General features: G+C 42.4%; 1 protein-coding gene across 1 annotated transcript in view; it reads left to right on the plus strand.

The window, feature by feature from the left end:
- Positions 1–1,416: 1,416 nt before the first annotated feature.
- The window catches only part of MEI4 (meiotic double-stranded break formation protein 4), a 252,811-nt gene continuing 229,760 nt past the window's right edge, over positions 1,417–24,467 (plus strand). Inside the window, exons 1-2 of the mRNA XM_055433321.2 lie at positions 1,417–1,520; positions 9,079–9,539. Of these exons, the coding sequence (XP_055289296.2) occupies positions 1,417–1,520; positions 9,079–9,539 (565 nt within the window). The remainder of the gene's footprint in view (positions 1,521–9,078; positions 9,540–24,467) is intronic.

Here is a 24,467-nt window from a genome sequence, read left to right on the forward strand (position 1 = left end):
GCACTGAGGGCGGATTCTTTATCAGCTGAGCCACTTACTTCAGAGGATAAAGGAGTGTCTGAAATGTGTTGGAGCCTCGGTTTTGTTGCTTAAAGTGCTTGAGTGACTTCTGGAATGTTACTCACCTTCTGTGATTTGCTAATGGAGAGAAACAAAAATAGGAATACTTATCTCCTAGAGTCCTTAGCTCTACAGGAGTAAAGGCATGCAAAGTCCCTAGCACAGGGTCAGGCATCAATAAACAATAGATATTGTGGTTACTTGCTATTTTGTGCATATTTCTGAATTGCAGATTAAACAGACTTGGCTGAGGTTTGCACCCAAAGAAGTAGTTTAACAAACAGAAGTTGAAACGGAAGCTAATGTATAAAATTTGTTTTCAACACATCATGACTGTTTAGATTCTTTTCTTTCTCTTCTCTTGGGCTGCTGCTGCTGCTAAGTCACTTCAGTCGTGTCCGACTCTGTGTGACCCCATAGACGGAAGCCCACCAGGCTCCCCCATCCCTGGGATTCTCCAGGCAAGAACACTGGAGTGGGTTGCCATTTCCTTCTCCAATGTGTGAAAGCGAAAAGTGAAAGTGAAGTCGCTCAGTCGTGTCCGACCCTTAGCGACCCATGGATTGCAGCCTACCAGGCTCCTCCATCCATGGGATTTTCTAGGCAAGAGTACTGGAGTGGCTTGCCATTGCCTTCTCCGTCTCTTGGGCTACATGTCATTAAAAAAAAAAATTGATACTGTTGGTTATGTAAACTTTTCTTTGATTAAATACTGGATTTTAGATTATATTTACACAGCTTTTTAAAACTTACATTTTGAGGACACTATGAAGAAGTTTATTTTGGCTGGTTGGAATACATTTTAAATTTCTATTACAACTTTCTATAACAAATCTTAATTTTAAAGATGTGCTCAAAGACAGTGGTCTTCTATGTGATTCTGAGAGGCTTAATGGAAAGCCTTAATGGAAAGTGGTTGGGAAAATTCACTGAAAAATTTGTGTTCTAATAGGAGATCAAAATTTACTTATGAATTCTTGTTACTAAGGATAAAAGGAATTGAGAGTTTTGTTATGGAGAGTAGATACCATACTTACTGGCTGATGCTCAGAGAAACACAGCAAAATGAACTATAATAATCTATTTTTGTTTATATTTGGGGTTGTTAAATATATTTGGGGGCTGCTAAATGTATTTTGTTTATATTTGGGGTTGCTAAAATAATCAGTATGCAAGGAAGTAAAAATTCAGGTAATAATAATAGCTAGTATTTATGTAAAATGTAGTGTGTGCTAAGGACTTGTGAATGAAAACATTGCCTGCTGTATCAGTAAACAAAGAATGTTGCAGCCATCAAGTCATCACATTACAACCGCACTGACAGAAAGCCTTGATGGAACTTAGGACAGAGGCAGGATGCCCTCCATCTACCAGTCAGCTGCTGCTGAAGCCCCAGCCCTGAAGCACCCTGAGGAGATTCAGGATGAGAAAGCACAAGATACTGGCCCCAGAGAGCTGAGGTGCAGATCAAAGGAATGATATCAGTGAGCCTGGACTCTTGCATGTTCCTATGCATAGAAAAGTGCTAAATTCCTTAACTTGAGATATCTGGATTTCTTTAAGTAACAGTAGTTTTTTGCCTTTCTGTCTATTTGATCTTTATTGTAAAAACTTCTATATATCCTGGTTTCCCCCTTGCCTCTTCAGAGCAGTCTCTCAGAGCTATCTGAGATGCTGTGTCCCAGACTTAAGTCCTCAGTTTTGCCTACTAAACAGAACACAGTTCCCAACTTTGAGGTTGTGCATTTTTTTCAGTTGATAGACTGAACTATTTGTATGAATTATATCATTTACAATAAGGTCAATTGTTATCATTTCCATTTTATAAATTCAGAAATTAAAATCTTAAATTCAAGCAATTTATCCTGGGTCACTGGCAAGAATACTGGAGTGGGTTGCCATTCCCTCCACCAGGGGATCTTCCCAATCCAGGGATTGAACCCATGACTCCTGCATCTCCTGCAATGCAGGTGGATTCTCTACGGCTGAGCTCTTGGGGAAGCCCTAGGTCACATGCTGCTAAGAATCAAACTAAAAACTGAAACCAAGCAGTCTTAGTTCATAGTTATGCCCACAATCTCTACACTCTATGCCTCCTATCAATGTAAAAAAGAGAAAAAAGAGAGAGAAGAATGCATCTCAATTAAGGATAAATCAGATATACTGCTAGATAAAACAATATAAGGGATGAGTTTTTCTCTTTTCCTCAGTATTTTTAATACTTGTCTTTCATACCCAAGCAGTTTCCATTTCTTACTATAGCAAGGACAGTTATACACTACACTCTTCCACTGGTAGATTTTCCACTGCTCTACTGAATACAATTGTTTTCAGATAATCTTGCTGCTCCTTTCTTTAACATAATATTTTATCCAGAGTGTTTGACACAGATTAATACTTCTGTTATTAAATAAGATCAAAATATTGTCACTTTAAAATGCTAACCATTACTAAATTAATTTTGTTGGCATTTTTAATGGTTGACCTTACTAGTGTCCATTTTGAGTGTTCCTTGATATTTCTGCCTAATTCCTATATTATTTTTATATAAAATTAATGCTTTAAAAGTGAAGTACATCTTTTTTCATAGTATGTATTATGCCTTACTGTTCTTTGTTAGCATTTGTTACCTAGCCTTTCAGAAAATCACAATGAATCCATAGGAACTGAGGAGTCTGCATTTCAGCAGGCTCTCTTTCTTTTCCCAGAAAGCTTTCTATATATAGTGCCTCTAAAATGGCTTTTCCAAATTGTTAACATACCTATGTGATTTCCAAGATTATCCCAAGCTTCTTTTATACTTGATAACATAATACAGTAACTTTATTTCCTAACAGACCTAAAATGGCCTTCTGCGGTGGTTAGAATTCTGCTGGATTAGTTTAATTTATTTTGTATATCATTTAATTAATTCAAGTGATAAAAAACTGAAACTTTTCGATCTAAAAAAAGCACAAAAGTTCACTAATGTGCTACTTGGAGAAAAGGAAAAATGCAAAAAATTGAGTTCCAGTTCAGTTCAGTCACTCAGTTCAGTTCAGTTCAGTTCAGTCGCTCAGTTGTGTCCGACTCTCCGCGACCCCATGAATCACAGCACGCCAGGCCTCCCTGTCCATCACCAACTCCCGGAGTACACTCAAACTCATGTCCACAGAGTCAGTGATGCCATCCAGCCATCTCATTCTCCGTCGTCCCCTTCTCCTCCTGCCCCCAACCTTTCCCAGCATCAGAGTCTTTTCCAGTGAGTCAACTCGTTGCATGAGGTGGCCAAAGTATTGGAGTTTCAGCTTCAGCATCAGTCCTTCCAATGAACACCCAGGATTGATCTCCTTTAGAATGGACTGGTTGGATCTCCTTGCAGTCCAAGGGACTCTCAAGAGTCTTCTCCAACACCACAGTTCAAAAGCATCGATTCTTCGGTGATCAGCCTTCTTCACAGTCCAACTCTCACATCCATACATGACCACGGGCAAAACCATTGCCTTGACTAGACGGACCTTTGGTTGGCAAAGTAATGTCTCTGCTTTTTAATATACTATCAAGGTTGGTCACTCAGTTATGCCCAAATCTTTGCGACCCTGTGTACTGCAGCATTGCAGGCTTCCCTGTCCATCACCAACTCCTGGAGTTTACTCAAACTCATGTTCACTGAGTCAGTGATGCCATCCAATCATCTCATCCTCTTTCATCCCCTTCTCCTCCTGCCCTCAATCTTTCCCAGTATCAGGGTGTTTTCCAGTGAGTCAGCTCTTCGCATCAGGTAGCTAAAGTATTGGAGTTTCAGCTTCAGAATCAGTCCTTCTTCCAATGAATATTCAGGACTGATTTCCTTTAGGATGGACTGGATGGATTTCCTTGCAGTCCAAGGGACTCTCAGACTTCTCCATCACCACAGTTCAAAAGCATTAATTCTTCGGCATTCAGCTTCCTTTATAGCCCAACTCTCACATCCATACATGGCTACAGGAAAAACCACTGCTTTGACTAGACAAACCTTTGTCAGCAAAGTAATGTCTCTGCTTTTTAATATGCTGTCTAGGTTGGTCAAAATAATGCTTAAAGTTCTCCAAGCCAGGCTTGAACAGTATGTGAACTTCCAGATGTTCAAGCTGGATTTAGAAAAGGCAGAGGAAACAGAGATAAAATTGCCAACATCCATTGGATTATTAAAAAAGCAAGAGAGTTCCAGTAAAACATCTACTTCTGCTTTATTGACTATGCCAAAGCCTTTGACTGTGTGGATCACAACAGACTGGAAAATTCTGAAAGAGATGGGAATCCCAGACCACCTGACCTGCCTCCTGAGAAATACGCATGCTGATCAGGAAGCAGCAGTTAGAACTGGACATGGAAGAAACAGACTGGTTCCAAATAGGAAAAGGAGTACGTCAAGGCTGTATATTGTCATCCTGATTATTTAACTTATATGCAGAATACATCATGAGAAACACTGGGCTGGATGAAGCACAAGCTGGAATCAAGATTACTGGGAGAAAAAAATTGAGTTTACAATCACATAAATTAGGAAATATTATTCATATAAAAAGAATTACTCATTTTACACATAGATTTTTGTTTTGTTTTTCTGTATGTTTCTTTTAAAGCTAAATTATTTTTAATTTTCCCTGAAATTAAAATGTTACTTTGCCTAAATGATTATATTTGAAAACAAATATATTTTTAAGACATTTTTATTTTGAGTTCACAGAGAATCTTCAGCTTTAAAAGAAACATACAGAAAAATGAAACAAAAATCTATGTGTAAAATGAGTAATTCTTAAAGCTGATCGCCGAAGAATTGATGCTTTTGAACTGTGGTGCTGGAGAAGACTCTTGAGAGTCCCTTGGACTGCAAGGAGATCCAACCAGTCCATTCTAGAGATCGATCCTGGGTGTTCATTGGAAGGACTGATGCTGAAGCTGAAACTCCAATACTTTGGCCACCTCATGCGACAAGTTGACTCACTGTAAAAGAGTCTGATGCTGGGAGGGATTGGGGGTGGGAGGAGACGGGGACGACGGAGAGGGCATCACTGACTCGATGGACATGGGTTTGAGTGAACTCTGGGGGTTGGTGATGGACAGGGAAGCCTGGCATGCTGTGATTCATGGGGTCACAAAGAGTCGGATACGACTGAGTGACTGAACTGAACTGAACTGAATCTTAAGTATATTAAAAAGAGACATATCCTCTCCTCTTTTTGTTAAAGAAAGGAACAGTGAGAGTATCTGAAAATGTTTTCAATTTTTCCTCTTTCTAGAATTCGAAACTCTAAAATATAAAATTAAATGCTTTTTAAAAAACTTATTTTTTTTCATGAATTTGATGTAGTTTAATGGTCTTAAGGCCTTCCCTGGTGGCTCAATGGTAAAAAATCTACCTGCAATGCAGGAAATCCAGGTTTGATCCTGGGTTGGGAAGATCTTCTGGAGGAAGGAATGACTACCCACTCTGGTATTCTTGCCTGGAGAATTCCATGGACAGAGGATCCTGGAGAGCTAGCATGAGGTCGCAAAGAGTAGGACACAACTGAGCAACTAACACTTTGACTAACACTTTTCACTGGTCTTAAACACTTGGAAGCTTTTATGGATTTTACTCTTCTTTTTTTAAATACTAATTTGTTTGGCTGTACCAGGTCTTACATGAGGCACATGGTATCTTCGATCTTGTATGTGGCATGTGGGATTTTTAGTTGCAGCATGAGAACTCTTAGTTGAGGCTTGTGGGATCTAGTTCTCTGACCAGGAATCAAACCCAGGGCTCCTGTGTTGGGAATACAGAGTCTTAGCCCCTGAACCTCCAGGGAAGTCCCAAGGTTTTATTCTTCTTAAAGCAAAGATACCAATCATATTGACAAAGATGAGGGAAAATTTGCAAGATGCCATCTGGCCTATAACTAATAATTATATACATGACAATATAAATTACTTATTTTGCGTCAACAGTAGTTGAACTATTAAAGATAGTAGTATATAGAATTTTGTGGAATAATGTTAATTTTAATAACCATGAGATCATAACCTGCTCAAAATTATGTTATGCTGTTAGATCAATTTAAATAAAATATGGGGCACAGAAAAGTGAGTGATGAGAAATACCAATATGAAATTAAAATAGATGTGAAAGTGATCAGGTCTAACCAAGAGACTGAGCTCCAAGAAGTCTGATGAATGGTTAAAAACACTGCACAGTTCACTGCCTGAGATACTGCTGAAAATATTAAAATACCAGTGGATGAAACACTCTGTACAGGGTACGGAATTAAAGGACAGCAGCTAAACAGAGTCCTAGCTGGCTTCCTGGATGTGCTAGAGTGAAGGGATGAAGTTAACGCATTTTGTGTAAGATCATCTACTAACTAATATCTTTGGATGAGTTAACCAAGCTAAATTTTAATTTCAGTTTCCTCTCTGTAACATAAGACTAGAAAACAGTACTTTCCCTCTAAAAATTTTGTGAGGATGAATTAAATTAGACAATCCATGATTACCTGGAACAGTATATTCAGTGTTTGCTAGTTATTATTATCTTGATGGTAAAATTTGCTCCCTTACTGCATGGCAGGATCATTGAGAACAAGGACTTTCTAATTTGTACTTAGGACACAATATAATATATGTTTCTTGAACTACTAAATTGAACCCGGAGCTTAATTTTCTCCTTTGTAAAAGGGTGTAAACTGTGGTATTGGAGAAGACTCTTGAAAGTCCCTTGGACTGCAAGGAAATCAAACAAGTCAATCCTAAAGGAAATCAATCCTGAATTGGAAGGACTGATGCTGAAACTGAAGCTCCAATACTTTGGTCACCTGATGTGAAGAGCTGACTCATTAGAAAAGACTCTGAAGCTGGGAAAGATTGAAGACAGGAGGAGTAGGGGACAACAGAAGACAAGGGAGATGATTCGATGGCATCGCCTATTCAATGAACATGAGTTTGAGCAAACTCTGGGAGATGGTGAAGGACAAGGGAGCCTGGAGTGCTGCAGTTCATGGGGTCACAAAGCATTGGACACAGCTGAGCGAATGAACAACAAATGGGTGTTGGTCTAGGAATTATTGACGTTTCTCTATTTCTTCATAGAACAGTTTACTACCATTTCCACAACTGTATATTTTAAAATAATGCAAATATTTATGAAATCAAATAACATTTTTAACAATAGTCTTTTAAAAGTATGATTTACATTCTAATTTGTCATTTTATCAGATATTCTATTTTCTGCTCTTTGTGGTTAAAACAGCCATTTAAAATTTAGTATTGTTGCACTTCCCTTGTGGTCCCGTGGTTAACACTACACACTTTCACTGCAAGGGGCATGGGTTTGATTCCTGGTCAAGGAAGTTCCACAGGCCTCCCAGTGTGGTTAAGAAAAAAAAAAAGGAAAGAAATAGCTTATCATGAAAAATAAGAAACATGAACCCATTTTTAACAATTATCATTGTTCCTTGATTACATCTTTTGTACATATTTTGTCCAGCTTCTTATTTTAATTTATATTAAACTGGTTGATAATAACTTAGTATTCTTCTCCATCTAAAGTTTCATATTTTGCACAGAGGTAAACCATTTTTCCTGTATTTTTATTTGAACCTTGAAAATGTGTAGGTGCCATTAACAATTTCCTCTGTTATGTACAGATTGGCAATCAATGAATTTGTTGTCTTGAAACCTTACATGAGAGAAGCATGATTTTCTGACGTTGTACTCAAGCCCGCTTCAAATATTCTACATTTAAGCGCAATGAACAAGAAGAGCTAAGAAACTGCAGGTGCATCTTTGTACATTTTCACCTTCCTTTGGTCTTTATAAACTTGTTTAGAAAAGTTGTTTGGGCTCTGGTACACACAGCCAGATCACAATATTTATAGAAAAGTCTCTAAAAAGCACAAATTAAATGTTTTAAGATACTGGGAATCCATTTAATTTTTATTCACCAAACATTTAATGACTTATTACATACATATTATATCCTCCCACTAGGGATGAGTAAGACAAAAAGCGATCTGAAAACTTGTACAGTTTTCATGGAAGTTATTTTCTACCATACGTTTTTGTAAAATCCATAACCACTCCATGTTCAGAAGCTTAAAAAAAACGGTACATGTTTGTCAGGTTAATAGATACTTAACCACGGTTTGGTGAGAATGAGTAACGTTTTAAAACTGACTCTGCAGTTTTCCAATAGAATTTCAGTGCTTGCACTGTATTTTGATAGTTTGTTTACCCATTTAATTACCAGACTGCACAGTTGCAAAGGGCAACGATCATGCCTCGCTTAGTGCCTGGCGCACAATAGGAGTTCAGTCCAATTTGCATAATGAATGAATGAGTGGAACTGAAAAGCATTTCGCACTCGCACCAACATGGACAAACTTGCATAATCTGTGACCCTAGATTATGTCTGTGATCAAAGCACTATGATTGGATTTACATGTCTCCAAAAGAACAGCAAGTACAGTAAACAGTAATCGAGGGTTCATTAATTTATAGTTCAAGATAATTCTGTCTTCGCCTGCCTGAAATCCTCTTCAGGATTAATGAAGAACATATTAAACAATTTACAATGGACTTTACAGCATTGATTCTCGTTAAGGGGCAGATGGCTAGAACAAACGATGCTTAACGTTTTAAAGAAATGTACAATAACGGATTGGATGCAGATGTATTATAAAAGGTTCATCCATTTAGTTAAATTCAGACATACAGATGTCCACTTAGACATGCTCGCTATTTTATACCATAAATATATACTGAGATTTCTAGTCAATAGGGATCAAGCACTGCGTGTAACACCAAAGAAACCTGCAGAGAATCTGTCCTCAGGATGCTTGGACTCGAACTGGGATTCTAAACGATGGAAGCGTTTTTTGGAAGATGTAAGGCTCACATATGATGCGAAAGGTGAACAGAGAGCAACATCATTCCGTAATGACCACAATTTCTTGGAAGAAACACAAGTTTAATTTCGTTTCTGGGAAAAGAAAAGTCGTTTTCGAATTCATCCTGTCCAAGTCGCTCCCTCCCTCGCTGGCATCACCGTATCTCCTTCCAGAAGTCTCCCCTAGGGCTCGTTCTCCTCCTCCGAGGCCTCGATTTCCCCTTCCGGCTGCAAGCCCAGGGGGCGCGGTCCTCGGGGAGGCGCGCGGCCTCGCCTCAGCTTTCGTCGCGCGGCGCCGACCCTCGCAGGGGCCGGGCGGCCCCGCTCCCACGCCGGCGGCGGGAAGCGCGCTCCCGGCGCGGCCGACCCCCGCCCGCGGCCCCGGCCGAGCGCGCCGCGGGGCCTTGTGGGGCGCGCGGCCCGGGCCTCCCCGCGCGCTGCCGAGCGCGGGCGGAAGCGGCGCCGCGCGGACTTCTCTGGGCCGGCGGGCTCGGGCTGCCGGCGACGTCGCAGAGCTGCAGTCCCCGCGGCCCCGTCCCCGACTGCACCGGCTCCCCGCGGGAGCAGCCCTCCGAGCTCTGCGGGGTCCCCGAAGGTAGGTGGGGAGGCGCCCTGCACCGACTCCCCCGTCCCCGCCTCCCCGCGTGCCTGGCGCGTGGCCTCGTTCGCAGACACGTATCCGCGCCATGGCCGCCCCGCGCGGAGCTCGCGTGTTCCGCGTGTCTCTCTGCCCGATGCAGTGGATCGCAGCGGCGCCGGAGCTTCTGGAGTAAGACTCCGGCTTGCTCCTCCAAATGTGGGCATCCCGGGTGTGCTCTAACCTCCAGGCATGCTGAAGCCTGGCTTGACACCCCCCACCCGCCAAAAAAAAAAATGGTTCCCTCCTGGGGGAAGAAGATGCCACTGCTTGGAGGCCATTGCTGCGGCTGGTAGATCAGTGCCTTGTGCACAGTTTTAAATTTATTTTTTAAAAAATATTTATTTGGCTGCCTGGTTCTTAGTTGCAGCACGCGGAATCTTCCTTGAGGCCTGCGGATCTTTAGTTGTGAAATGTAGGAACTAGTTCCCTGACGAGGGATGGATGTCCAGCCCCCTGTGTTCAAGTGTGGAGTCTTAGCCATTGGACCACCAGGGAAGTCCCCAACACATCTTTTATTGAGCCCTCATTATTTTGAAGGAACCACAGTCCATCCTAAAGGAGATCAGTCATGGGTGTTCATTGGAAGGGACTGATGTTGAAACTGAAACTCCAGTACTTTGGCCACCTGATGGGAAGAGCTGACTCATTCGAAAATACCCTGATGCTGGGAAAGATTGAGGGCAGGAGGAGAAGGGGACGACAGAGGATGAGATGGTTGGATGGCATCACCGACTCAATGGACGTGGGTTTGGGTGGACTCTGGGAGTTGGTGATGGACAGGGAGGCCTGGCGTGCTGTGGTTCATGGGGTCGCAAAGAGTTGAACACGACTGAGCGACTGAACTGAACTGAGCTGATGAAATGTGCTGTAGATGTCAAAGATGGCGCACACATGGTCTCCTCCTTGAAAGACCTCCCAGGCCTGGGGTAGAGACAGATGTAGAGTTAGATAGGAAACATTCAGGGACAGGGTGGGATTTCATTAGGAGATTCCGATAAAATGCTGCGGCGCAGATGGCTCCCTGGAGGAGGTGGCACCCTGACAGTGGTGTAGGTACCAGATATTTAGGAAATAGGGGTAGAAGTGGGAAATACATGGCAAAGAAAAGGATGATAAGAGTAAAGGCAGGAAGCCAAGCATATGTGGAGAAGACAGTGTTTTAATGTAACTTGAATGTCTAATAAAAGTGGCAGCCAATAAGATGGAACCAGTGGTTTGTACTGAATCATGAAAGGCTTTGTATAGCTTCATAGGCTGGAAGTTCAGAAACACATTTTGGACTTGTGGTCATCAGGAGCCATAGATTATAAAGACATGTACTGTTACTTAATATTCATAAAATGCTCATAATGTAGAAAAACTCATAACGTGGACCGTGTTTCTGAGCAGGGTATATTTTTCAAGAGCAATATTTGTCTCTAATTATGTACACATTGATCAAATTCTTGGGATTGTTTGCAACTGCCTTTTTTCTACTTAAAGTCAAGAGATTTACAGTGTTTCATGTGGCTACAGTGAGACTCATTCACTTGGCAGAAAGTTGTGTTAGCAACTATTCTACTTATTTATATTTGGGAAGACTTACTGCTTTAGAAGTAAGTCTTTAGATCAAGTGCAATAAAGAGCCTGTATAATTTGGAACATGCATAATCTGGATGACTTTCAGAGCAGGGACATGGACCACAAATGACAAAATTAAGAGAGAAACCGGGAATGATGGTCAGGAGCACAAATTAATGACTCTGAGTAAGATTTCTGCTCTTTTTTCATCAGTAATGGTGGGAATACCAGTATTTGGAACCAGTCTTCCAAAACCAGTATTTTGAAAACATTACCTTGAATATGTTTTAACATATATAAAGATGTCAGGAGTCCACTGGATATTGTGGTGAAGATCAAACAGAATAGCTCTTTCATGGGGCCTGTATTTGTCATTGTAAGCTAAACTCTATGGTACAAAGGCACTTGATGGTGAGGGCCAGAGTCACAGTGTAATAGAACCAGTGAAATTACTTTGGAGCATTACTGAGGTGAACCTGTGACTTCACTGCGCAGAAGGATTGGAGGGAGCCGAGAGGTCTTGCAGAAGACTGATGCAGCCATAAAGACAAGAGGTATTAATGGTTTGAGGAAGAAGAAGATCAGTTTTTAGATGTATTCGATTATAGAATTGACAGGGTATGGTATAGAAGAGGAATCAGGGGAATAGTGGCACTAAAGTCAGAGAGCAAAGCATTTTAAGAATAGAGGCGTGGTTTTTAGGGTGAGGTCTGCAGAGAAGTGGCAAGAGAATTTGCAAGTAGGCATCAGGTTTGTCTTTTTCAGCCTTTATAAGAACAACTAGTTGAGGTGGAGGTGATGGGATACTGTTTTGTTTTGTTCTTTTTTGCAGCTGGGAGCAACTTGGTCACGAATATATATCAAGAGAAGTTAGGACAGAGAAAGAGAGTGAAAGAGCAGAGAGGAGGTAGTTGGTGGTGAGGATACCAGGAGCTGGTGTGCAATTTGTGCATTTTCCTAGAGCCTAGCTCAGGACAGGAAGACATGGGCCGTTAGTTTTGAGGAGAATATCATAGAATGACTAGGGTATTCTTACATGCTATCGGAGCGCCTAGGATCCAGCTTGCTTACCTATTCATTCATTCATCACGTCAACCAGCTAATTTTTTTTTTTTTTCTGTGCTGCTTGTGTGTTCGCTGTAGTAATTTCTGCCCTGCACAGGCAGGTCATGAGCTCAGTGGAACTCACTGAGGGTCATTGCCATCAAAGGACCAAGGAAGTAAGGAATGACCCAGCTGCAACTGTGATACAGGAGTATGGTGTGTGAAGAGCTATGTATTGGAGGGAAATGACTTGATCTAAGGATACCAAGGAAGGTGTTTTCAGTGATAGAATGTCTAAGCAGGTACTTAACAGAAACCTCTTTTATTACCAGATCAGCCCCAGGCCTTCTCCATGCTGCCTCCTGTTACCATCTCATTCTTGGTTCTGAGTTCACTGGTGGACTCAGTCTCCTTTCTCTTGACACTTGAAATGTACATTATGGTTAGTGGATGGGAAAACTTTCAGGAACCAAGGCTTGGCAAAGATTGTTCTCAAGCCAGCTATTGCTTCGTTATAGTGACTAAATATGAACTAAATGGCCGTTTAATTTTATTCATGCTACATTGATTCCCATTTAGGGGATGAAAAGGGCTTGGGGAGCGGCAAATCAGTGGTCAGCCACAGCCACCACTGAGCCTCTTAACATCCTTCAGAGGAACCACAGCCGGCACAGATCCTGTCACTTCATATTAGGAAATTTTGGTAACAGCCAATGAAAGCTAGTTTTTTTTTTTTTTTTTTACATTTAAAATTTTAATGCTCTCTGGGTCAAGTGATTGGGGAATAAGCATCCACTCCTGTTTCTCTCTTCAGGGAAGTGAAGCTACTATTGCTGCTATGATTTTGCATTTATATGGCACTTGAGTGTTGGCTGAGTGCTTTTACAATCAATTTTATTGTTCAATTTAAAAGATAGCCTAAAAACACCCCTGTCAAAACTTGTTTGGTGTGATTCAGCGAATAGGATCTTTGGAAAAATGGGCCATCCATGATATGGAAGAACGCTGATCAATCAAAAGAGTAGATACAATATAAGAGAATGTGAACATCCTCTGAACAGAGTTAGCTGTTAATAGAAGACATTAGCCATGTGACACTTTTTTATCTGCATTTATAATGAAAGAAGAAAAAAATACAGAAACAAAACTTACAACAGTAGAAATGCAACTCATGACTTGGTTTGTAGTTAGGACACCCAGGGATGTTTGATGAGTGACAATATGTTTCCTTTAATATAAAACATCTATTTCTGCTTCATTGACTATGCCAAAGCCTTTGACTGTGTGGATCACAATAAACTGTGGAAAATTCTGAAAGAGATGGTAATACCAGACCACCTGACCTGCCTCTTGAGAAACCTGTATGCAGGTCAGGAAGCAACAGTTAGAACTGGACATGGAACAACAGACTGGTTCCAAATAGGAAAAGGAGTACGTCACGGTTGTATATTGTCACCCTGCTTATTTAACTTATATGGAGAGTACATCATGAGGAACGCTGGGCTGTAGGAAGCACAAGCTGGAATCAAGATTGCTGGGAGAAATATCAATAACCTCAGATATGCAGATGACACCACCGTTATGGCAGAAAGTGAAGAGGAACTAAAAAGCCTCTTGATGAAAGTGAAAGAGGACAGTGAAAAGGTTGGCTTGAAGCTCAACATTCAGAAAACAAAGATCGTGGCATCTGGTCCCATCACTTCTTGGGAAATAGATGGGGAAACAGTGGAAACAATGTCAGACTTTATTTTTTTGGGCTCCAAAATCACTGCGGATGCTGATTGCAGCCATGAAATTAAAAGACGCTTACTTCTTGGAAGGAAAGTTATGACCAACCTAGATAGCATATTAAAAAGCAGAGACATTACTTTGCCAACCAAGGTCCGTCTAGTCAAGGCTATGGTCTTTCCCGTGGTCATGTATGGATGTGAGAGTTGGACTGTGAAGAAAGCTGATTGCCGAAGAATTGATGGTTTTGAACTGTGGTGCTGGAGAAGACTCTTGAGAGTCCCTTGGACTGCAAGGAGATCCAACCAGTCCATTCTAAAGGAGATCAATCCTGGGTGTTCATTGGAAGGACTGAATCTGAAGCTAAAACTCCAATACTTTGGCCACCTCATGCGATGAGTTGACTCACTGGAAGACTCTGGTGCTGGGAGGGATTGAGGGCAGGAGGAGACGGGGACAACAGAGAATGAGATGGCTGGATGGCATCACCGACTCGATGGACATGAGTTTGAATGAACTCCAGGAGTTGGTGATGGACAGGGAGGCCTGGCGTGCTGTGATTCATGGGATCGCAAAGAGTCGGACACGACTGAGCGACTGAACTGAACTGAACTGATTCTTAAAGTGTTAGGTTTTATTTAGAGCACGTGTTGGCAATCATTTCTGTACAGGACCAGTTAGTAATATATATCAGGCTTTGCGATCCTCCTGTAGCGGCTCTGAGGTTGTAGCACTAAAGTGGCGATGGACCATACATAGGCTAATGGAACTGGGTTTTCAATAAATAATGGCTGATGGAAGCAAGGCCACACAGATTTGGCCTGTGGGTCATAGTTTGCATTTCTGATCCATAGCACTTCTGAGATTCCTTTCCTGAACAGAGGGTGTTGTAGATTAGAATGATTGACAGTCAGCTGACAGCTCAGTGAAGGCAGTGATGGAGTTTTCTTGTTGGCAGTTGAGTCCCCAGGTCCAGCACAGCACGTGTCCAGGAGGAGATCATTAAACGTATCTGGTGAATGAAGGAATGAGTAGCCAGGATATTAGATGGAAAATCGCCTAACTAACATAGGCTAAATGGTTCTATATTCAGATTTTCAGGTTCTGTGCTGTGCTGTTCTGATTGGCTCTTTGCAAACCTATGGACTGTAGCCCTCCAGGCTCCTCTGTCCATGGGGATTCTCCAGGCAAGAATACTGGAGTGGGTTGGCCTCCAGGGGATCTTCCTGACCCAGGGCTCAAATCCTCTTCTCTTACCTCTTCTGGCAGGAGTTCTTTACCACTAGTGCCATCTGGGACACTCTTGTCTTTTATGGAACTTCTGTTTTGGGTAGAGCAGCTGAGTGCTTAGTTCAGAAAACGAATCCTGGCGAATGCCTGGAGAATCAGAAAGAGCCAGCACTATATATACAAGGATGGTAAAAAAACATGGGTCTGTGACTCTCATTTTTAGTGTGTCCACTGAAAAGGCATGTTGCTCTCTTTGGAAAGGGCCTAGAGAGAAGGCAGTGCAGCCTCTTCCCTCGTCTAGGACTTTCCCTTTGCCCTGTTTTCCATGGCTTTGCTGGCGTTTGTGCTGGAAGTCTTCCGTTTGGCCTCCCACAACTACTCCCTGCCCTGCCACCCTGCAGCTCCACACCTGCCCCTGCTCCCCCTACGGTCGTGAGGACGATCCTGGAGCATGGAAGGGCACAGCTCCTGCCGGGTGGTTGTGTCCTCCGAGGGTCTCTCTCCCAGTCCTGGTAACTGCCCCTCCTCCTCCCTTTAGATCCAGGGGAAGTAGAGGGTGCCCTTGGCCGCTGCTGTTATTTCTGGTCCCCCACACATTGTGTTTCCCCCTTAGGTTGCCCACACCTTTGGAAGTAGCTCTTTGTGAAGCTCTCCTTCACATTGCTCAGATTGCGGTACCGTTAGCTTTCTGCCTGGACCCTTATGGATACCGTGTCCTCAACACTTTCCAAAGGCGTCAGGCGACCGTGTCCTCAACACTTTCCAAAGGCGTCTGTTGTATATTACTGTCACTGAATGGCGTTTAAGCCCCCTGGTGTCAGTGGCTGTGGTTTCTGTTTTTTATCATCACAAGAGCTCAGGGTGAAAGTGGTGCTGATCCATTTAATTTTCAGAGTTTGGGTGCGTTCTGCCCCATCCCTGTCATCTCTCTCTGTGCTTGAATACCTCCCACAACAGGGAACTCATTCCTCCTAAAGCTCTCTCTGTCTTTAACACATCTGACAGATAGAATATGTATCCACAACTTCCCCTCCCATCCTTGTCCTCTTCCTTGGGGTTTCATGGAACAAGCCCAGTTTACATTTTACTCCTGTGTCCCTCAGACAGCAGGTTTCTGAGTTCCTTTACCAGCTTTATCTGTTTAAAGGTGGAGTGCCTAGAACAGACGGAGAAGGCAATGGCAACCCACTCCAGTACTCTTGCCTGGAGAATCCCATGGACGGAGGAGCCTGGTGGGCTGCAGTTCACGGGGTCGTGAAGAGTCGGACATGACTGAGCGACTTCACTTTCACTTTTCACTTTCATGCACTGGAGAAGGCAATGGCAACCCACTCCAGTGTTCTTGCCTGGAGAATCCCGGAGACGGTGGAGCCTGGTGGGCTGCCGTCTGTGGGGATCACACAGAGTCGGACACAACTGAAGCGACTTAGCAGCAGCAGCAGCAGCCTAGAACAGAATCTCTTTTCTCCAGTGTTATCTGCTGAGTGTATGAACATGATAATTTTACCTAGAAGGCTTACTACCTCCAGAGATTATGAGAAGGTCTATACTTCATCATTCCTTGCTTGGAAATATAGAGAATAGATCCACCTCACCCCTGCCCCCTCTGCCGCCCCACACATTCATGCTCCCCATTTCTGCTGATAAACTGTCACGTCATACCAACAGGGCTTCCCTGGTGGCTCAGCTGGTAAAGAATCTGCCTACAATGCAGGAGACCTGGGTTCCATCCCTGAGTTGGGAAGATCCCCTGGAGGAGGGAATAGCTACCCACTCCAGTATTCTGGCCTGGAGAATTCCATGGACTATATAGTCCCTGGGGTCACAAAGAGTGGGATATGACTTTCACTTGTTGTATGACCAGCTGTCTTAGATGAAGGCTTAATATTGTCCCTGTTATTAGATTTATCTATACTTACGGTCCTGGGTGTTCTTTGGAAGGACTGATGCTAAAACTGAAACTCCAATACTTTGGCCATATCATGCGAAGAGTTGATTCATTGGAAAAGACCCTGATGCTGGGAGGGACTGGGAGCGGGAGGAGAAGGGGATGACAGAGGATGAGATGATTGAATGGCATCACTGACTCGATGGACATGAGTTTGAGTGAACTCCAGGAGTTGGTGATGGACAGGGAGGCCTGGCGTGCTGCGATTCATGGGGTCGCAAAGAGTCGGACATGACTGAGTGACTGAACTGAACTGAAAAGATTATCCATCAAAGGAGTAAAGTAATTTATAAATTATAGATCTTTAGAGGGCTGTGTCTACTGTCAAGTTTTCTTTTGCTTTTCCTCAAATATAAAATTTGCTTTAATTATCCTCTAGTTATTTTGGTGGTACTATGTAAAATATTTTGCCTAACTTTTTATTTAGAATTCAAATCTGAACATCAGATATCAGAATCAAAGATTTTTTAGTATTTATTTCTTTCTTTTTATTTTCTGGGCATTTACTCTGTGTATGTCCTTTCCTGTACCTCTTGTATTTTGGAAATATAACAAAATATATTGAAATGCAATATCTTGGGGCTGATAATCAAATTGACTTGAAGGAAATGTTCTGAAGTGGGTTATTAAGTGTATCATTCATTTAAGTCAATTTTTATAATGAAAATCCAATTTATTTTTTAACAGGCCTCCAAAATATCTGTCAGCTTCTTTAACTCTTCCTTCTGATTTATTCAGTGAGTTCATTCCCCATTTTGTTTTTGATTAGATTGCTTTCACCCTGGCAGAACTCTGGAAAATAAATCTTTTTGTATTTAAAGTGTGCTTTGGTTTAATCTGGATGAACAGTAGAATGAAAACAACTCATTAGAAAGTAATTTTGATTGTTGGAAAGAGAGATGTGACTTTCTTAATCTCTAATAATTGCTAGGAAATATATCAGAGACTGCTTGCTCATGGTCGCTTTACCCATGCCTTCCTTCTACTTTTGTGAATAGGTTTTTTCTCGCAGGATTAAAAAACAACAAAAAAAACACATACTTATGATTCTTTACAAATCCCCCCAAATGGGTTTAGAGTAGCAAATTATGACCCATTTCTTTTTATCTCTGTAACAATGGTAAGAGAAAGCTACTTTCTTTCTCTTCTGAACTGCTCTTATACTATATCCAAAGTTGCTATTCATGCATTCAGTTCAGTTCAGTTCAGTTGCTCAGTCGTGTCCGACTCTTTGTGGCCCCATGGACCATAGCACATCAGGCCTCCCTGTTCATCACCAACTCCCAGAATTTACCCAAACTCAGTGTTCATTGAGTCGGTGATGCCAACCATCTCATCCTCTGTCGTCCCCTTCTTCTCCCACCTTCAATCTTTCCCAGCATCAGAGTCTTTTCCAGTGAGTCAGCTCTTTGCATCAGGTCTCCAAAGTATTAGAGTTTCCTCTTCAGCATCAGTCCTTCCAATGAACATTCAGGACTGATCTCTTTTAGAATGGACTGGCTGGATCTCCTTGCAGTCCAAGGGCCTCTCAAGAGTCTCCTCCAACACCACAGTTCAAAAGATTCAATTCTTTGGTGCTCAGCTTTCTTTATAGTCCAGTTCTCACATCCATACATGACCACTGGAAAAACCATAGCCTTGACTAGACAGACCTTTGTTGGCAAAGTAATATCTCGGCATTTTAATATGCTATCTAGGTTGGTCATAACTTTGCTTCCAAGGGGTAAGTGTCTTTTAATGTCATGGCTGCAGTTACCATCTGCAGTGATTTTGGAGCCCCCCAAAATAAAGTCTGTTACTGTTTCCACTGTTTCCCCATCTATTTGCCATAATGGCAAGCCACTCCAGTACTCTTGCCTAGAAAATCCCATGGATGGAGGAGCCTGGTAGGCTGCAGTCCATGGGGTCGCTAAGGGTCGGACACGACTGAGCGACTTCACTTTCACTTTCACACATTGGAGAAGGAAATGGCAACCCACTCCAGTGTTCTTGCCTGGAGAATCCCAGGGATGGGGGAGCCTGGTGGGCTTCCATCTATGGGGTCACACAGAGTCGGACACGACTGAAGTGACTTAGCAGCAGCAATGGGACCAGATGCCATGATCTTAGTTTTCTGAATGTTGAGCTTTAAGTCAACTTTTTCACTCTCTTTCACTTTCATCAAGAGGCTCTTTAATTCTTCTTCACTTTCTGCCATAAAGGTGGTGTCATCTGCATATCTGAGGTTATTGATAATTCTCCTGACAATCTTGATTGCAGCTTGTGCTTCTTCCAGCCCAGCGTTCCTCATGATGTACTCTGCATAGAAGTTAAATAAGCAGGGTGACAATATACAGCCTTGATGTACTCTTTTTCCTATTTGGAACCAGTCTGTTGTTTCATGTCCATTTCTAACTGCTGCTTCCTGACTAGTTGATATTTTATTTATTTTCTTATTTATTGGCCTCCCCCAGAAAGAAAGCTTCTGAGAGAAAGGGCATCCTTATTTCCAGTGCCTGGCACAACAGATAAATGGTGTTGTGTGTTTGTGGGCAGAATATAAGTTTTTCATGATAATCTGCCTTTTTATGACAGTGCACAAAAGCTTACATAGTTCCCAAGAAGTTCAGTTCAGTTCAGTTCAGTTCAGTCGCTCAGTCGTGTCCGACTCTCCGCGACCCCATGAATCACAGCACGCCAGGCCTCCCTGTCCATCACCAACTCCCGGAGTACACTCAAACTCATGTCCACAGAGTCAGTGATGCCATCCAGCCATCTCATTCTCCGCCGTCCCCTTCTCCTCCCGCCCCCAACCTTTCCCAGCATCAGAGTCTTTTCCAGTGAGTCAACTCGTCGCATGAGGTGGCCAAAGTATTGCAGTTTCAGCTTTAGCATCAGTCCCTCCAATGAACACCCAGGATTGATCTCCTTTAGAATGGACTGGTTGGATCTCCTTGCAGTATAAGGGACTCTCAAGAGTCTTCTCCAACACCACAGTTCAAAAGCATCGATTCTTCGGCGATCAGCTTTCTTCACAGTCCAACTCTCACATCCATACATGACCACGGGAAAAACCATTGCCTTGACTAGACGGACCTTGGTTGGCAAAGTAATGTCTCTGCTTTTTAATATACTATCAAGGTTGGTCATAACTTTCCTTCCAAGGAGCAAGCGTCTTTTAATTTCATGGCTGTCCCAAGAAGTTGTTGCTTTCTAAAAAGCTATTTCTTTTATAAATATGGTTCCTAAAGCATCCACTCTTATAAGATTGTCTTGTTTTCTAACTAAAAAAATCATCCACCATTCATCTGTTATCAGATTATCAAAATAAATAGATGATCCATCTATTTATCTGATAATTACTAAGCACTATTTCATCTATATAATGAATAGAGTTTTTAAAATTACACATATTGCCGATAAATTCTTTTCATCAAGGTCAGTTTCCCAAGACCAAAATTGTGATTTAGAATGTACTGCATGCATACAGGCAAATAAACTGCAGCATCATTGCAAACAGCAAATGAAGCAGTGTTTCAGCTCAAAGACCCCAAAGGTACATTTCCTACTAGGTTGCTGATGTAAAAATCTTTCATGATAAATAATGGACAAATTCCCAGTTTCCCAGCATACTCCAAAAATATGACTACCGCATAAGATCACTGAGAAGGGCACTGATTCAAACTACTTGGCAGGAAGATGACTTCTTTCATTATTAATGTGCTTACCTCCTTTTCATCACTCATTGATAAAAAGCGAAACTTCAGTAAAGAATTAAGGAAACAACTTCCGAGAATAGTTAAAGTGTTCTGAATAAATATTTTATCAATGTTATTTTGCATGTTTTCTACTTTCCAGTAATTTTAGTATGATTTTCTGATTGGGGTCCGTCACATCGCTGGCCTAATATGGGAATCATATGCAAGCATCCTCTTACTTTCCCTCTTTCCAATCTGGCAGGAAGCCCCACCGTGTCACAGACGTCTTTCAGGGCATCTCGTATTCTGTGTGTACACGTTAGCATCACGGCCTAGCTCTCCTTCCAGCCCTTCCTCCCTCTATAGGGTCAGCAATCCCTAACTCCTTCCTGCCTAGCAAAATTCTCTTCCTAAAACATTACTCATCCACTCCGAAGACCATGCCTGTTTCTAGCCGTCCATGGCAGTGAGTTCAGACTCCTCCAACTGACCTTCAAGATCCCAACTTCCCTATTCTATATTATTTCCCTTTCTTCCGCAAGATACCGTATTCTTTAGTCAGAAATCCACGCTCTCTCCCACAAATAGGCGTGCTGTTATCTGCTGGCTGCCCGTACTGTCCACCCCATCAAATTTTGTCCCTCCTTTGCCTGAGTCCTTCTCGTCCTTCAGATCTCCCAGGCTGGCTCCAGAGTTCTGTTCATCCTGTTCACATCAACCCACGAGTGTCTCTTGCCCTGAGTTCTTTCTTGGTTTATGCTGTGCAGAGAGAGGCACAGGCTTTGGAGACAGTGGGCTGGCATTGACTCATTGACCCCTACAAGCCTCAAGCGGACCAAGCGTTGCATTGTTTACTGTGTGCCCGACAGAGTGCGTCGGGGTCGTGTGCGCTGACTCACTTCGTCTCCTTAATTTACACGTTGAGCACTCTTCTGAGTCCCATTTTACAGATTAGCACACTGAGGCAGAGAAAGGTTGCGAAGCCTGTCTGAAGTCACTCACCAACAGAGGGCCAAGCGGCGAAGCCTGCTCTCCTGTTCCCTGTGCCGGCCTTGCCTTTGGAACTATTTCTGATGGGAGTTTTTCAGAGTTGATTAGTGTGCGGTACTGCTCATGCCTGTTTCACTGAGCGGTCTTTGGGGGTTAAAAAGTCCCTTATCTAGCAGTGCTTGTGGAGGTAGTGGGCCTGCCATTGTGTGTGTGTGGGTGTGTGTGTGCGCACATGCGCGCTGCTGCGGTGATAACCTGAGATGACCTAGCCAGGTTACATTCGGTTCCGACTCCCAAGCTTCAGAACTGCATCGCAGAAAGAATGTGCAGAGAGATGACAGTTAAAATGTCCAGTTCCATCACTTGTTAACCGGCTAGCCTTGAGAAAGCTACCTTCTGAACTTGTTTCCTTAACTCCAAAGAATGGTACTAACTTCTGCAACACATAATCAGTTTTTCAAATTTTGTTGAAGTGTAGTTGACTTACAATGTTGTGTTAATTTCTGCTATGTAGCAATGTAGTTCAGATATGTATACATTCTTTTTCGTGTTCTTTTCCCTTTTGGTTTATCACAGGGTATTGATAAGGACTGATAAGGATATTGATAAGGATGTTAACAGAAACTGTAGCTCCCTGTGCTGTATGGTAGGAGCTTGTTTGCCCAGTCGCAGAATGATTAAATGAGGTCTTACACGAGGTGCTGGCTGTAAAGTGATTGCACAGTGGCTCGCGTGCAGAGGTGTTCAAGAGATGCTGATGTTTCCCTTCAAGGCTTCATGCTGCGATCGGGCTCAAGGCTTTCTTCCTGCTGCTGATACCTTTTCTTTTGTCCATATATATCCAAGCAGGCCTTCAGTTCCGTAAATTCTCCGGTCTTAGCCTTGTTTCCTTGAGCTGTTCCACTTCTAACCTTTTCCGTACTTCGCGTACTGCATGGCTTGATCTTCCCAAGTCCAGTGCTGGAAATAATAGCCGAAGAGGGCAAAGTGCACAAATACGGTGGGCTCACTCTCTTGTCTAGTAGAGGAGCAAGACCCCCAAATGGCTGTTGATCCTGCCTTGGGATCTCTGTGTTTGCAAATGCTGTGGAAATGCAGACGAAGGAGCAGAGGGTGGTGCCTGGGTGAGGAAGGCGGGAGGGGTGAATTCGGAAGACTTGAGACCAGGCAGCGGAAGGAGGCAGTGAAGGGGCTCCGGGAAGGGCGTTGCTGTTAGAGGGGACATAGCGTGGGTCACGGAGGAGGCCCACCATCATGAGAGTGTGTGCTTTGTTTCTCTGTGACTAGATTGCAAACCGGAGAAGTCAAGTGTTTGGTTCTCAGCAGAAATCGGTTGTGCAAGTAGAGATCTAGCTTAAAAGAAATTTTGGAAAAAAATATTTTAATTTGTTTTTCCATTATGTCTTTCTGAGCCATCACTGAGACCTGACAGTTCAGCAACTTGATACCATCTGGTGACATGAAGAGAAAGGTTCAGGGGTCGTAACTGATTCTGTTCATCCTGGGATTGAAGGTTTAGTGCTGAGTGTTACCAAAGAGAGATTTTGACAAATCACATGCAACCAGAAGAGGCCGCCAGAGGGAAAAGAGGCTTACTGTTCAGATGTTATGAGAAACGGGTCTGGGGGATTTTATAAAGGGAGACAGTGATTGCTCACTTCAAATCCTTGGAGGGTGATTTAGGAAAGTGGACTTTATATTATTTTGCTTTAAGGGTGGACCTGGGATTAAGCAGACATTATAGAGTGTCTGGCAGGACTGGCTAAGAACTGATGGTTAGGGAATCACATTTTCAGTATGGTGTTACCCATTGAGACTGGGCTGGATTATTCCTGATACTGCCTTTGGTGATAGGCTGCCTTTGGTGATAGGCTTGTCATCCCTTCTGACACCAAGCCCTTGAGAGTCCATGAGATATATACAACAGAGTTTTGGTGCGAAATGCATTTATTGATATAGATTATCTGTGCCCAGATATGCTAATTTAATGTGATTGCATGGCATACGATACAGAAAGATGGAAGGTTTTATAATGGGATTGTATCTTCACTTCTTCGTTTGAGGCCTTGAGCTCCTGTGTGCATACTGATAGAGCAGGGGTAATTAATAGCAGCTATGTCACAGGGCTATTGGGAGGATCGATATAATGATGGATATGCATCCATACATACCCTGTTGTCTCAAACAAATACTATTACTGGAAATACTTTTTCTGTCTGTAATGTATCATACTATGACTTTCTAAAAGTGTTGAGCACCCTGCTGCAGAAATAAAATATTGCCTGAGTTTTTCCTAAAACACACTCTTCCTTTTATCAATCATATCCATTCTTGAATGTTTTCTCAGTTAATAATAAATGTAAGTTTATCCAGAATGAGAAAAGAATGATGGCAAATTAATCCAAAATTGCATAACTCACTCTCTGCCATCCAGGAGCATCTCCAGATTTTAGCCTAAAGATGCCACATTCTATGGTTATTTCTCCTTTATTTTCTATTAATACAGACACGTATGCATAAAATGTGTGACACTTACAAGAAATATATGAAATTATGTTGCTTATTAACAGGTAATTTAAAAGTAACCGTGGGCTTTCTAGTTTATAATTTTGAAGTAGAAAGATGTTTAAGAGTGTGTGTGTTTGTGTATACACAGACACTCAAGAATTTGCATATAAATGCACATTAAATCGGAGAAGGCAATGG

The sequence above is a fragment of the Moschus berezovskii genome, chromosome 10, assembly GCF_049115385.1.
Source record: "Moschus berezovskii isolate FMDL1 chromosome 10, NW_MosBer_1.0, whole genome shotgun sequence".
NCBI lineage: Eukaryota > Metazoa > Chordata > Mammalia > Artiodactyla > Moschidae > Moschus > Moschus berezovskii.